Below are 14,766 nucleotides of genomic sequence, written 5' to 3'. Positions count from 1 at the left end.
CAAGAGGAAACTCATGCAAACACAGGGAGAACGTGCAGACTCCACACAGACAGCACCTTGGGTCTGGAATTGAACCCGGGGGCCCAGAGCTGTGAGGCAGCGATGCTGACCACCCTTGAGAAATGTCCTTCTCTTCCTAACGGAGCAAAGCTTTATTACCTGGTGTTGACCAAGTTCATCAGAGCAGGAACAGCAATGGAATTAGCTTTACAGGGATCACACTGACGTCTTTATTTGGGTTGAGATGTAAGTTTTTTTCAGAGGGACATTTGGCAATTCTGCAAGGGTTCAGTGGCTCATTTTCCAAAGATTCATTAAAACTAAGTTTTAAAATGATGTAAAAAAATATCTTCCTTCACCCAAGTTAGCTTACAAGGGTTTAAGCTTCCTACCTAAGCAGCTATGTAATAGTCAGCCAATATTAAGGCCAGGATCAGTTTGCATTCTTAGTTTCTAAGTTTTTCAGTAATCCTTCTGTTCTTTATTCCTAATAAATATTTAAGCTATTTCAACACAAATTAAAGCTGAAACATTTTGCTGTGGTTGTTCAAGTACTAATTCTACTGTACAATATAATGTCAGTTGTGATGTTTTACATAAAAGTTTACATTTAAAATTTAATTGGCACTATTTTATGGGTTCGCAGTTATTTTAAGGTTTCAGATTCCTAGAACTGTGATAGGAAATGTGTTCTTCAGGTTACGCAGTAATTGGAACACCAGCCTACACTTACACAGGTACAGTATTTCCAAGCAAGAACAACAGAGACCGGAATGTACAGATCACACTGGTAGTGTTTTATTGGAGTTTAACACATGCAAGAGTTCGTACAGCACAGCGCAAAACTTCGGTAACAGCAGCAGTAAGGACAGGCCATTACACACACATGACAAGACTGTTCTCTCTGGGTCCCTGCTGCCCTAAGGGTAAGCTCGGGTGCAGAACTCAGGAAGCAGGCAGAGCAGCTTCCAGAATGCACCTGACACCTTCAGGTGAGTCAAGACCTTCATCCAGACACTTTCACTTCCAAGATTCTACCCCCTGACATCAGGTACAGAATTGTTTTCAGTTACACAGAACATCATTAGGTGCATTAAACAAAATCAGTGTCAAAAGACATACTGTATTTGCAAAGATGTGTATCAATTTCTCAAAACGTACGTAACTCCCAAGAATCTTGTGCAGTTTCTCTTTTTAACACCACTGGTTAACTCTGCAACACATACATTTACCAGCAAATTATGAATTCTGTTAAAAAACGGACAGACAAAAATACGCCCAGAGATGTCAGATATTACATTTTAAGGAGAACCAAAGTGATTTGAAGTTTCTCAGAAAATCAGCGCACTCTCCAGGCTCAAACTGTGTAGCACAGACCACAAGGCTCAAATAAAAGGAAATAAGCAGTTACACTTCTATATGTCAGTTTAGTCTTGTAGATATCACAGCTCCTCAACTCTGTAGCAAGGTTAAAAGCTAAGGTACATTACTTTCTTCAAATTAAAAAAAACAAAACAAAATTAGATCCAATAAACTTTGTGGTAGAGTGCGACCCAGCTAGTGCACACAAAAATGAAGAGTTATACACATTTAACACAAATACAGGAACCTTTCATTTCTTTCTTTTTAATCTTGTAAAACATTTTCCCTAATGCTGATACTTGCAAAGAATATTAAAAACAATAAATTAATCTTATTAAAAGATTTTCTAATGTTCTAAGTGATTACAGATATAAAGATAAATGTCTCAGCTGCAAGCAACCAGAATGATTTTTATAGAGCTCTCTAGAATAAAAGTTAAAATTAGGAACTTTTTTGATAGTGTTATATCTTTTATCTCAGCAAAAATGCATTTACAATACACTGTACAAGAAATTCATGTCTGCAAAGTTAAGAAGCATGTTGGAAAAGAATGAACAGCCCAGGAATTAATTTCTTTCCTGCTTCAGATTTTCATTTATTACAAATGCTACAAGCCTACATGCTACATGTGGCTCTACTGCTGCATCTCCACAGTAGCCACAGTCACGATGGCAAAACGCCTGTTCTTCAATACCATGACTGAAGAGTTATGGCCCACAATGCTGTGAAAAAGACAGACTGTTCGCTATGTTTAGCACAGCTGTAATGGTTATCTACACTAAACCCACAGCCCACCTCAAATCATGGCTTAATGACATTTTCATCTTGTTGCCTTTTTACCACCTGATCTGTAGGGCCCGCTTTTTGAGTTCTAAGGCTTTTAGCTTGATGTACAATTTCTCTATTAAAGCATTCTTCTCTTAGAACCACAAAACTCAGATACCTCTCCTAAAATACATATTTTACTTTTCATACACTGATAGACCCATGTGTTACTGTGGGACTACATCTGAGGAGGTTTCGAAATTGGGACACACAGGGCATTTTGTTCAGTACTTTTAATTTTTTTCCCTCAAAGACGTCATTTATAACACAATTCAAGAAACACTGGTGACACCACCAACTAAGACAGCTTTGCAGTGTTCTCTTATATGAAAATGTATACAGTACATCAATAGCTTATCTTCCACTATCCAATTTAATAGTTCTGTTACAATTAACACACGTTAATAAACAGCTGGAATGCACATCTATTTTAGCATCTTCTCTTATTTCTTGCTCAAATAGATCTAACTCTGTGGTTAAACATCTACAGTAGAGCACACTGCTTTAATGCTATTTCTTAAGGTTTCCAAGTACATCGGCACAATATCAGTCTGTTATCTAATCAGTATTTCCCAGCTCTGGTACAGTATATCCATACTTTGTAAATCCACATATTCCATAAGGACTGAGTCTAGGTGAAAGGTCAGAATGCACTCTGACTCAGTGAAGACAGTACAGCAGGGACGGTCGACACAGTAGTGATGCAAGTGTGCTTTCAGGAAGTGAAGGGCAAAGCTCATCATTATCACTTATTGCCCATTTCCTAGGTTTCACAGTCCTGCACAGAAAGATACTCTCGTTTGAAACTTTTTGTTAAATCTTCTGCAGAATGGTTAATCTGTAACTTCTCTGCTTCACCCTGGTGTAGAAACCACGCTCCAAGCCTCTGCTTACATATCCCTGGCTTTCCCATCTAAAAGCATCTCAGGCTGGTTTGTCCTTTCCATTGACATGAATCCACTTTGCACAAAACCTTTAAAAATAGCAGGTCAAGAGTCCAGAAACAATTACAGATGGTAGTTGTGTAATCTAATCTACGACTACTGAAATACTGCCAACTGACAGGCTTCAAAACAGGGAAAATATTTTTCTTTTAAAAATAATTAATCACATTTATGTCCCTTTTAAAATTCACACCGAGAAATCCCACAAGACTATTTGATGGGAATAGGCCAGACCCTAATATATCATAAACCCCTTTCAAACTCAATTAGATAAAATATCTGATGCTTTGACACAACTGTTGTCAAACAAAGGAAACTGCCCTGGCTCCTCTTCAGGATTATTTTTCTCTGTGAAAACAAATCTTGTGCTAAATATTTAAGAGTGCATTTAAAATGTTGAGGCTGGAGATGTAGGTGCCCTGTGTACCATGGCTTTTCTCAAACTGCTTTTGCTGTGGGTTAAATGCTGATCAAAGTACATTCCAGTTAGCTGAATTTACTAATACAGTTACAGTATTTACAAATATACACGAAGCGAGGAAAGACCTCATACGCCTTACAGGAAAAAATAACAACAAGAATCATGTTCTGAGAATTCGAAGGTCACTCTACCGGCTTTGCATTCCCTTTTAAAATCCTGGCTGGGGAAAAGTCCTGCGTTGCCATGAGCAACATCAGACACAGCTGTGAGAGCACGCTGGCCGTGGGACTGCTGAGGGGGTGGGGGAGTCAGCTGCAAACAAGCAGAGCACTTTAAGGGAAAGAAAGATTGTGTAACAGCCGCTCTCTATAACCTTAAGGTTCCACTGCTGCACATCAGTGGGGTTTGTAGTGCACAGATAAACTGTTATATTAATCTGTTATATGTTATATGTTATATGTTTTATTCATATAACAGCAAATCAGTGTCTTGGAAATAACACGGCCCGTCTCCACCGTGCAAGAACAGACAGGGAGGCTGTATATGAAGGACACTGGATAAAACCCTCCAGACACACATTCTCTTTGTAGAGCTGCCCTGCTCAATACAGTCTTAGACACGAAGGGAAAAAAACTCGAAAAGTAATTAACGGAAACATACACTGGCTACACTGTACCAAAACCAAAAGCAGAATCACCTTAGAAAATCTTCAACATGGGGTAAGTCTCCATATGTAAATAATAACAGCACAATAATAATTATGAATTAGCCTCTTTAGGGGCTAATTCACTCAGACTGAAAAAAAAGGTCAAGGAATTAGGTGCAACTAACATTAAAAAAACTCACAGAAGCAATCACTGCAGGTGCCTAATCTACCCGCCCTCATGCCTTTAATTTTTGGAAAACACACTGGCCAGGTGTTATCTTTCACTGAGGGATTCTGAAGGAGGAAAGACACCTGAACATCCCTCGGTCTCTCTCCCCAGGACTGCTCTGAGGCCCGATTCAGACAACAGGCACAACAAGAAAAATTAAGACAGGTTCTGCAGTTCTATTTTTCTTTTCTGAAATGCGAAAGACAGCTGCAAATTTGTCAGTTTAAACTGTTGGATCAAGTGGGACAGATGGAGTAGCTAACGGGTAGCGATGAAGGGATCATCTCATCATCCGCCTGGGACAGTGTTACTGCTTTCTGGTTAGCAAGGAAACCTGATAAGAGCCTGGCCTGGCAGCGCTGCAGGTTCAAGAACAGGCAGAGGGGAGATGGGGAGATGACAGCGTCCTGGACAGGAGAGGTCACGGGGTGTCACAGCAGTGGCACTGTGGGAAGGGGGCTGGTTCTGTCCATCAGAGCTCTGCTTGCAAATGGGGCCACAGGAGAGTGAGCAGAGGGGTGGGTTGGTGAGGTGTCATGGCTGGCGGTTACTAGCAGACAGTATCTACAAGGCGAAGAGGGCATCCTCTGACCGCTCGGCTTTCTTCCGACTGCCGCTGGGTGCAGTGGCGGGGGCAACGGGGTCACCACTAGGGGGCGACGGCAGGTTGGGAATCATCTCGGCTGCTTTGGCCCTCTCCTCTAAAAACTTGTCAAACTCTGAAGGTGAATAAAAGAGAGCAAAGTCAAGCCACTGTCCATTCCCTAAAGAATGACAAACATATCTTTAGATTTCTAACTTCCTTTTGTAGCATGCATTTGTAATATGCTAACATAAAAATAGAAAACTGGTACGAAGTGTAAATAAAAATCAACAGGACAGACCACCATTTAAAAAAATGCATTATTATTAAAAGTGCTCGTGTGCCATTCTGCTGCAGTAAAGCTGATCTCACTGCTCTCGGTGACCTGAGATAAAGATGCTGACCTTCACTCGTCACTCCCTCGTCCGCTTCATCTCCTTTCTGTCCATCAGGAGAGAAAAGAAAAACAGGACAGAGTCACTGGGCAGTCCCTGATGTACCCGCTGCCCTCCTCCCCCCCAGCAGCGCCCAGACTAGACCGTCTCCCTGCACAGCACTCTGCACCTGAGCAGGGCGGGTCCTGAAAGAGCTGGCAACCCAGCCAGCAGGAGCTCGGCTCCCCTGGGCCCGACACTCGCCCGCCGGCTGGTGGGGCTCTCGCGAATGAGACATCTAGGGGAGATAACTCTGGACACAGTGGCGCTGATCCGAGAACTCCCAGCAGACACAGACGTGTGCTAGCACTCCTTAACGCTCATTTTAAAGGGTCTAGGATTTAATTCACAGGTTTTAACTCTCCCTCTAAAACACTATTCTCCTTGATTAAAAGCTTTAGCATAATCTTTCCTGTTATGCCATTAATTCATCACCATCTCAGTTTTATTATCATTCACTGTTGTGTTGGCCAAACAGTATTTACCTCTTAGTGGTGGGACTAGGTTTTCTGCTTTATCCATTTTCTAACCAAATTCTATATCCAGGTTTTACTTGGTTTTGCTAAAATCAGCTCCAGTTAAAAGAGCAGGACACATGCTTTTAACTCCACTCCAATTTCCTATACAATACATCAATATGTCCCAAATTCGTTCTAAAATATTGGAAAAAATTAATAAATTGTAACAGATTTTAGGTTGTGTCCTGCTGTGACAACAGGTGTTAATTTTAACATACTCACCAGCAGATGCACCAACATTACAAAAGTCCTTCCTGGCAACAGTTCAATTTAAATAATGATTTTTGTCCTCAGCAGCTCATGCTTACACCCATTTATACATCTGAGTATTTTGCTGCAACAATATGGGTGAAATAACTTCCTCAAGGGGACAACAGCAGTGTCTCACCTGGGTCAGTGTAAGAACACAGGGGAAATGTCGTCGCATTGTTTACGATGACATTTAGCATATTTTTGCAATTCTGTTTTAGCACCCGAAATAATTTGGCTAGAAGTTTTGAAATCCCAGTTTTCATAGCAGGTTAGTTTCTCCACACCAAACAAGAAAGCTGTCCAAAGATTTAGAGTTGGCCTACAGACCTGACAAGCAAGATCTACATGTTGCTGTAAACACATCTTTTAGAAGTTTGTTAAGGCAGAAGATCCTTCTTATTCTACCTATACTATTGGAAAACAATGCCTGCAGCGTTCCGAAATGTGGCAAACTGAATTTGCTTTATTTGTTATGGGGAAAAATCACTGACCACACATTTAATGTTTAACTAGCCTTTATTCAGGCCCAGTGTTTGTGATTATACAACACTTTTTTCCACTGGTTATCAATGCTCCACCAGAAGCAGATTTGGAGAGAAAGCACTTGGATTGGATCATGGCCACCTCTGAAACTGGCTGCATGACATTCTCTACTCTGTAAACCAGGTCCAGAAACTTCAGAATGCATGGAAACCAACACCTGGTCCTTTAGTAAGGATACATGAGAGCACCTTTGTCATGCATTATAATTTTTCCTGCATGTCATTTTCATTGTTATTGGGACTGCTTGAAATGCCTCGAAACACAGACTTGTAATGACATCAAGTCTTCTGTAGGGAAATGTAAGTGAGAGATTGCGAGTTACAGTATGCTCAAAATCACACAGCCTGACTGTTCTATTTTTCAAATAAACTTGTCCAGACCGCCCAGCTTCTTAGGACAGTACTACAGACTTTTAGATCAGGTCCATAACTCAGCTACACAGTTATCATAAACACAGTAAGGCTAAAAATGTATAAAGAGTGCAAAAATTCCTCAGCTTTGATGTTTGATTTACAATAGTTACAGATGAAGGATAAAATAAAACATTTAGCTCTCTGTGGCAGGTCATGTCAGCACAACTGCCTTTTACACTAGTCTGTTTGATGGATGCAGTATATGTGACCAGACTCTGCTGGTTATTTCAGGTGTGTTTGTAACAGATTTTAACACTGGCTGCTTGCACTGTGAAACAGAAAAGAGTTCCTGATTTGTCATCTTCCAACAGGCAGGAAAAAAGTAAAAACAAAAACGATGTTTTAACACTAAACGAAAGGATAATGGTTGCAAAAAAAACAGAACGACAGAGAGAAAGAAATCAAGGTAAAGAAATCTCACCACGTCAGTACAGAGCCACTCCTCAATGTCATCCATGACAGAGGACTGCGCAACAGGAATCTATGGAGCAAAGCCAGGGACAAACCAAGGCGGGCAAAGCCGTAAAATACACCCAGAAACAAACAAAAAAAAACAACTTCAACGTAAATCTGAGAAAAACACACTCGCATTGAAAAAAACAAATCTAAAACTTCAACTCAAAAGGAAACAATGGCAAAAACACACGCATCAACACTCAGCACTGACACGGGGACAAGACACGCCATGACATCATGCGAGCAGCGGTGAGATATCAGGGCCGGCGCAGCACGCAGCGCCTGGAGAGCACTAGGGCGACCGTGAGGCACGGCGCTCAAAGGCAGAGGGAGCGCAAACTCATTCCTGCTCAAAAGCGCAGAGAGTTCAAGGCGCCAGAATCAGAAAGAGCAGCTCTACTGTTGTTGCCTTTCTGCCGCCCTGGAGCTACACCTCCTCCTTTCGCAGCCTCTGCACAGCTCGAGCTCCAGGAGGGCCACTGCAGAAAATCACACGCTCACCCTCTTTGCATCTGTTCTGTTGTAGGAAACGGGGAAAGTCCAGACAGAGGAGACCAAAGCTCCCCAAAGGGTAAAGCCATCACTTAAAAATGACAGGATGATGTATCCTCAATGGAAACACTGCAGATGCACACTCAGAGCAGAGGACCCGCTTTGGTTTTGTATGCAGAGAGGTTAGCGCTTGCATCGCTCTGCTCAAAGTCATGTCCTTCAAGGTTGTGCATTTGGAGTCCCTAACCAATTAGCCAGATGTTGTGGTATCGGACAGCCTGAGCCACAGGATGTGAGCCAGCTCCGATGTGCTTGTTTTTCACCCAGGGACACTCTTCTGTTTTCGGGATCAGAGGGATTGTGATGGTGGAGCCTCAGATGTGCTGGCTGAAATGCTGCTAATAGCAGCAGCACAATAATAACCACAGGGACAGGCTAAGTAGGACAGGAGCAAAAGTGCTCAGGGAGGTTCCAGGCCATACAGACACCAGTCACATGGCTGAGTGATTAAAGGAGTTTTCCCACTGTGAATAGTTTTGTCCCGGAGGACTGGGCCAGTAAGAGACTGTGCTTCCCATCTGAGCAGTTTACACTCTTCCCCGTAATGCAGCAAGGTCGTTTCAGATAGGGTCACGCGAAGTCCCAGGACAGTACGAACTCTAACGGAGGGGGGGGGAACAGGAGAAATTTGCGGACCGTGCCTGCGAGTGATATGGAGAGAATCCTCAAATGAAGGTAGGCGATCACTCCCAGTGGAACAAAAACGATCAATCAGAGGGCAGTGAAAGCGGAGCTTCCTTAAGAAAAGGGGGCGGGGAGCGGACGGGGCTGGGCTGAAGACGCCTCCACAAATTCCAGGTTCAGAATCAGGATTCAGAACTCAGCCCCATTATTTAACTGCGGGCCTGCATCTAGATACGCCACTGAAAAGGAATAGCACTGGAAACAAGAAATGCCATTATGAATGAATGGCAGGAGGAATAAATATCAAATTGCTGAAAAAAAGACAGGCTGTCATCTGCTCTCTTGGGGGGATGTCTGCCTCATTGCTAGGAATTTACCTCTTCCACACATGGCTGAGGGAGAGTGATAATTACTGTATTATTCAGTCATACAGTTCACATTGACTTACAAACAAAGAATTAGGATTACGTTACCAAATGGTTAATTTTTTTAGAGTCTACTACAATCTATGGTTTTAAGTTCAGAGAGGTTAATAAAAATACTAGTTTAAACTATATTAAAAAGGTGTTTGTGGTTAAAGAAGCTCAGGTTTCTAGACTGTTATCAGTGTGGCAGGAGAATTAGAAGAGTTACTGAGCATGAGGTCTGAAGGGCATGGGTGAAAACACTCATGATGAACTGCATTTAATGAAAACACAAGCCTCCTCAGCAGGAACAAGCCTATGCTTTCATTCTTCTAAAAACAAAAATGGCTGTTGGATTGACGTGGCACGGTTCACAACAGTAAAAGGGACGGAGCACAGGGGAGTTATCCTGCGACTGTAAATTCACTAATTTACACTGCTCTGATCAATCAATGCTCCAGCTCCCAGTGTCCTGCAGGGAGTAAATGTGTCTGCAGAGCCCAGCGGTGAGGGTGGAGGGACTGGATTTCAGTGAGCTGCCAACCTTATTAGTGTTTGTGCTGCACAACTGCCTTCAGATATAAAATCAAGAAATGCAACGATTCTCTTCGATATCCAATACTGCTTATTTTAATAATAAAAATAGTAGATACTCAAAAACTGAAATAAATACAGAAAAAGGAGATCACTAGGGCAACTTGTCATCACCCATCTCCTCTGGTGCAGACTGGTGGATGACAGTGCTCACTCCTGAAGCAAAGGAAACATGAAAACGATAAGTTCTAGACTGAGGAACGATCAAACTGGCCGACACACCCTGCAGAGCTGGAGCTGGGGGCCACTGTTATCCAGCATGTGCTAAAAATACTACAGGTTTGCACACACTGGGCAGTCGGCTGCTCTGCTTCGGAAGGTTCGAGTGTCGCAGTGGGACACGGAGACGGACACAGAGTCAGGGCTAGCTTTGGACACAATTCGCCCGGGTTTTCCACCCACTCCCTGCGCCAGGGTTTGCATTCTTCCCAAACCCTTCCCTGGGGAAAATGAGCTGTGTCCTCCCCCTCCGTCCCGGAAAAGACATTCGAATCGAAATGATGATTCAAAATTGAAATATTTTGTCCGCTGTCAGGTCTGGCGGACGTTGGCATTGCGTCTTCTTTGCCAAAACCAAACCAAACCCCACTGAGACACTTTGGGACTTAGAATTTAATAGTTTGAGTAAGAAGGGAAGGAGGCATCAAGAAAAGCTCTCCCTTTTACTGTCTGAGGGGACGGGTTTAGTGGGACAAGGGGGCTGGGGGCACAGGGGAGACAGTGTCTGTGGGGAATGTCAGCGGGGACACTGAGGGACAGTGGTGCTGGTGAAATCCTCACCATTCCTTGGGTAATAAGCCAGCTGTCTATTGGTTCCATGTCTGGGTTACCACCTTTTAACCTCAGCTGAATCAACAACAGAAAATGCCTTATATAAAGTAGCAAGAAAAAGAACAGCCCAAAAAGTACAAAAATAAAATAAACACCAAACACCAAAGAGAGACAAACAAAAGGTGGAGAGAAAAACAGAGGCAGAAACTCATCAACAAAATCAAACGTGCATGTCAAACTAGTCTCCTGTCTGATCTGCCTCAACCTCGCAGCTCTTCAGAGCTCAGGAGGGCTCTTACCCAGTTTCTCTCTCTCTTCTGAGGAGTCCATGGAAACTGCACTGCTCCTTGTCTCTGTCAGCTAAATATGCATACAACAGACAGGACGCTTGCCAGATGCGACTACAATGACAAGTTAAAAATAGCTGAAATCTGAATTTGGTGGGACTGCGCTGACATGTGCTTGTTTCTAATGCCTGCTGTTTGCCCGTGGCAAAGTGCCCATCAGTGCGCCGCCTCTGTGCCCAGAGGAGGAAGTTGGCAGCCTCTGTGTACCCTCAGCGTGTACACAGGCAATCTGCAGCACCTTCCGATGAGAGTCAAGGTTCAGCGACACACTGGCAGGTTGCGCGGTTCAGCTGGATATTTGCTCTGCATAGTTCATTTTAATCAGCCGCGTTTGAGAGCACAGTTCACCTTCAATGAGAAGAACGTTTCTGGAGTGTTTCACTCCAGAAATAAAAGCTGTGATTTTAAACCTACAGCTGCACTAATCGTCACCCTACACCTTCTGCAAAGTGGCAAAGCTCCTATATACTATATCGTGGGTAGACAGCTCATTCGGCAACGATTTTAAATAGTTATTTGTACATTACACTGATGTTTCGTCATACCTTCTACCCTTATCTATGGCTTTAAATCAAATTATAATCTGCCAGATAATGAAACCACTAATTTAATCTATGATAATTAAAAAAGCAAATATATATATGAATTTTATGTGCATTGCTGTTATTTTCACACCCTGCACCGCGATAGGAAGGAAGGCTTCTGATAGAAACAGCACTTTGTCTTGGAGAGAGAAAGACTGTCCACAGGGCACATTACTACAATCTCAAGAGCCTCGCAGCAGTGTTGGAGGCTGAAAAAACACTCCCAGGAGGGCAGGGGAGAGCAAAGATCCACTCATGCTGCAGGCTAGCGCAGTCCGTCTTTAGAGGCTGTGAATGAACTCATCACAGAGCACTGCCCATGCTGCCTTGATGTCTTTCATGATATCATCGTTTCCTCAACTCAGGTCAAAGACCTTTGCATCCACACAACCTGCAAGCTGTGTCTGCCAAGTTCAAGGCCGCAGCCGCAAGGAAAGGTTAGTCAGTGCTCGAGTGTCTTTCAGTTTGGAGCAGAAGTCAGCGGCACACTGCAAAAGCAGTCCATGCAGAGAGACACATCCAGCAGTGAAAAGGACGCTATGACTCAGCGCAGGATTCAGGCTGCTGGTCCTACAGCACAGCACCACACTCACTATCAACATGGGAGGAGGGGGTAGAGAAACTACAGTTCTCAGCGTGCTGCGTGTCTTGATGTACTTACCCCTCCTGTGTTCTGCTGTCGGACATCCAGAGCAGAAGCTAGGCTGCCCAGCGCTTGGGGGTCTTCATACTTTACACTAAGAACAGAAAGATGCTGAATAAGTCTTTCATATAGCCTTATTACTACACCAAGGGGTATGTTGTAATTTATGATTAAATAGAGGGGGCGGCATGGTGGCGCAGTGGTTACTATTGCTGCTGGGATCAATTCTGGACCTGGGGCTCTATCTGCATGGAGTTCATATGTTCTCCCTGTGTTCGTGTGGGTTAGAAATTTGATAGATGGATTAAATAGAGCAGCTGAATGTCTACAGAAGACATGGTTTAGTCTTCATCTTCAATGACAAAGGTTTGTAGGATCGCTACATATGCTTTTGAAAATATACATTCCTTCCTCATATTGAGTGCACCCCGTATCACATCCCACTAACTAGTCCGACTCAGAAAAAAAGTGCCGAAATTGAAGGGGATATGAAAGAAAAATCAATTATACATATAACTGCATCACTCATAATGAATAACCACCGCAATAATTGATTCCTAATATTTTAACAAGAGCTCATGGCATGAACAGAAATTACCCTGCCAAACTGCAGCTGCTGTATACAGATATGCAAGATTTAAGCATGGTCTTGCTCGCGGGTTTTGAAAGCACATGGAATGGTACCACTTACTTTTTGCGCTGATCCGCCAGGGAGCTGGTGCGCGTCTGTGCAAACATGTCAAACTCATCATGTGGGTTACAGGTGGGAAGCGAGCTCAGGGCGCCAGACACACTGTCCGTACCAATGTCTGGGGAGCATGAGGTGGAGACAGTGACTACAATACGACACACCACACATCAATACAGCACAGCAGATCTGAATATTTAGAAATCCTTCACACTACATATGAGATGTATTCACACTGTTTAAAGATCCATATATTTTATTTTGGAGCACCAGGTTCTTCCCTGCAGTCTCCAGCGTGAACATGAGGGGTCTCTGTTATGAGGTGGGTACCTCCTTGTCAACAAGGGGTGGGTTGGATGGGCCTGCTTTTGCTTCCGGGTCAAAGGTGACCCACTCTTCCCCATTTAATAGAGAAAGACAAGCAAAGGGGGCAGAACTCACCGAGCCCCGCGAGTTGTGTGGACAGGGAGGTGGGTGTGGAGACGAGGGCAGGGGAAGGCTGGCAGGCTGGGGCAGCAGCACTGACCATGGGACTGACCACAGCGGGCGACCCCGGTCCCAGGTCGATCAGGTTGTCCTCGGTCACTTCACTGAGCACCTGTGGGGGGGGATCAGTGGACAGACAGACAAGAGAGTCACACAGAGACCAGGATGATCACGTCCCGCCCGGAGGCAAGGATCACAGCGGGTTCACTAATGAGTCCTTCAAAGATTTTGGCTTTTTACTTTTCAGGCTTTGATAACCGACATGGTAATATTCACCACAGGTCATGGTGTTTTTCCTGCCCATGTGATGAGCACAGGAGTATGTTTTTGTTCACAGCACTCTTAGAATTGTTTAGTATCAAAATTAAATACAGAAAATTGTTTCGAAGAACAAAATCTTAAAGCAACTCATGAGTTAAAACTTAGTGAATCTAGGGAATAATGAAATGGTTCCCGATGGTTGGGAAAATACTACAAAAACCAATCAACCCTAAATCCCTGGATTTGTCTGTACAAGAACTATGGGTGTACTTACAAACTGCTGCAGGACAAACACTACTTCTTACCCATCAACACTGTGGGTTAAAGTGAAAAGACTGTCATCTAAGGACCCAATATGATGGTGGAAGACTGACTGGATCAGCAATCCCAATTTCTTGTCATTTCAAAGATTTCCAACATTGTGCCCACCCTAGAAGAATGTATTCAGGGTATTCTAAAAACCATCGCAGATTGAGCCTTTTTCTAGATATATTTTTTTTCTGAACAGCAGACAGACTAGAATCAAACATACAGTCATAATGTATATTGTGGTACCACAGTCCCACAGGAATAGAGAGCATGACATCAGACTGCGCTCATCTTTGCTGGAGTTTTTCCCACATACAGCACAGAGGCTACTGCTGACTAAAGCCGTTCGGCTCCCTGAATGAACTTAACAAAACAGAAGCCTTCATCGAACCCCAGGGACTACAAAGAGTTCGTTACACAATCGTATGGTTGACAAGATCCATCAAAACCTTGCCTGTAATACTTCTACTTCATACTGGCACTACTGCACCTACTGTACCACCACCACTAGCAACACCAGCCCTTCTGCCAGCACTACAGGAGCAGCACTCTCCTCCCGAGAACGCGTGCGCAGCTGGGACACCAGCACGCACACAAAGCAGCTGGGGTCCAGTGCAGCCAGTCACACTGCTTGCTTCCTTTCAAGGGATCGTGGGGGTGAGGAAAGGGCGAGTTTCTCCGTTGAGACATCAGTGCAGTAGTGCACCACAGCTCCAAAAGCCCTGCTACGGTCAGGAAAGAGACCTGAAGCCAGATTCGTTGCCCGGGAGCCCAGCGGCTGCATGTGCATGGAGAAGGAGTTAAAGAGCTGTGGGTGGGTAATGGCGTCTACTGCAGGGCTAAGAGTGGAGCAGGGGAGGGAGGGGCAGCATCCTCG

The 14,766-nt window shown here is 43.8% G+C and overlaps 1 protein-coding gene across 4 annotated transcripts in view; it reads right to left on the bottom strand.

Moving 5' to 3' along the window:
• Positions 1 to 776: 776 nt before the first annotated feature.
• Positions 777 to 14,766, bottom strand: part of LOC148818260 (TOM1-like protein 2) — a 32,406-nt gene continuing 18,416 nt past the window's right edge. For 2 of the 4 annotated variants that reach the window (XM_088936409.1, XM_088936405.1), the window contains exons 10-15: positions 13,275 to 13,431; positions 12,837 to 12,954; positions 12,164 to 12,239; positions 7,592 to 7,651; positions 5,415 to 5,451; positions 777 to 5,146 (exon numbers count right to left, since the gene is read on the bottom strand). In XM_088936409.1, the coding sequence (XP_088792535.1) occupies positions 4,992 to 5,146; positions 5,415 to 5,451; positions 7,592 to 7,651; positions 12,164 to 12,239; positions 12,837 to 12,954; positions 13,275 to 13,431 (603 nt within the window). In that variant the 3' untranslated portion in view covers positions 777 to 4,991. The remainder of the gene's footprint in view (positions 5,147 to 5,414; positions 5,452 to 7,591; positions 7,652 to 12,163; positions 12,240 to 12,836; positions 12,955 to 13,274; positions 13,432 to 14,766) is intronic. The other 2 variants (XM_088936406.1, XM_088936407.1) reach the window with 1 other exon arrangement.

The sequence above is a fragment of the Atractosteus spatula genome, chromosome 18 (assembly GCF_055471065.1).
Source record: "Atractosteus spatula isolate fAtrSpa1 chromosome 18, fAtrSpa1.hap1, whole genome shotgun sequence".
NCBI classification, from domain to species: domain Eukaryota; kingdom Metazoa; phylum Chordata; class Actinopteri; order Semionotiformes; family Lepisosteidae; genus Atractosteus; species Atractosteus spatula.
Note: the sequence above shows the minus strand (reverse complement) of the source record. Positions and strands in the feature narration are given on the sequence as shown.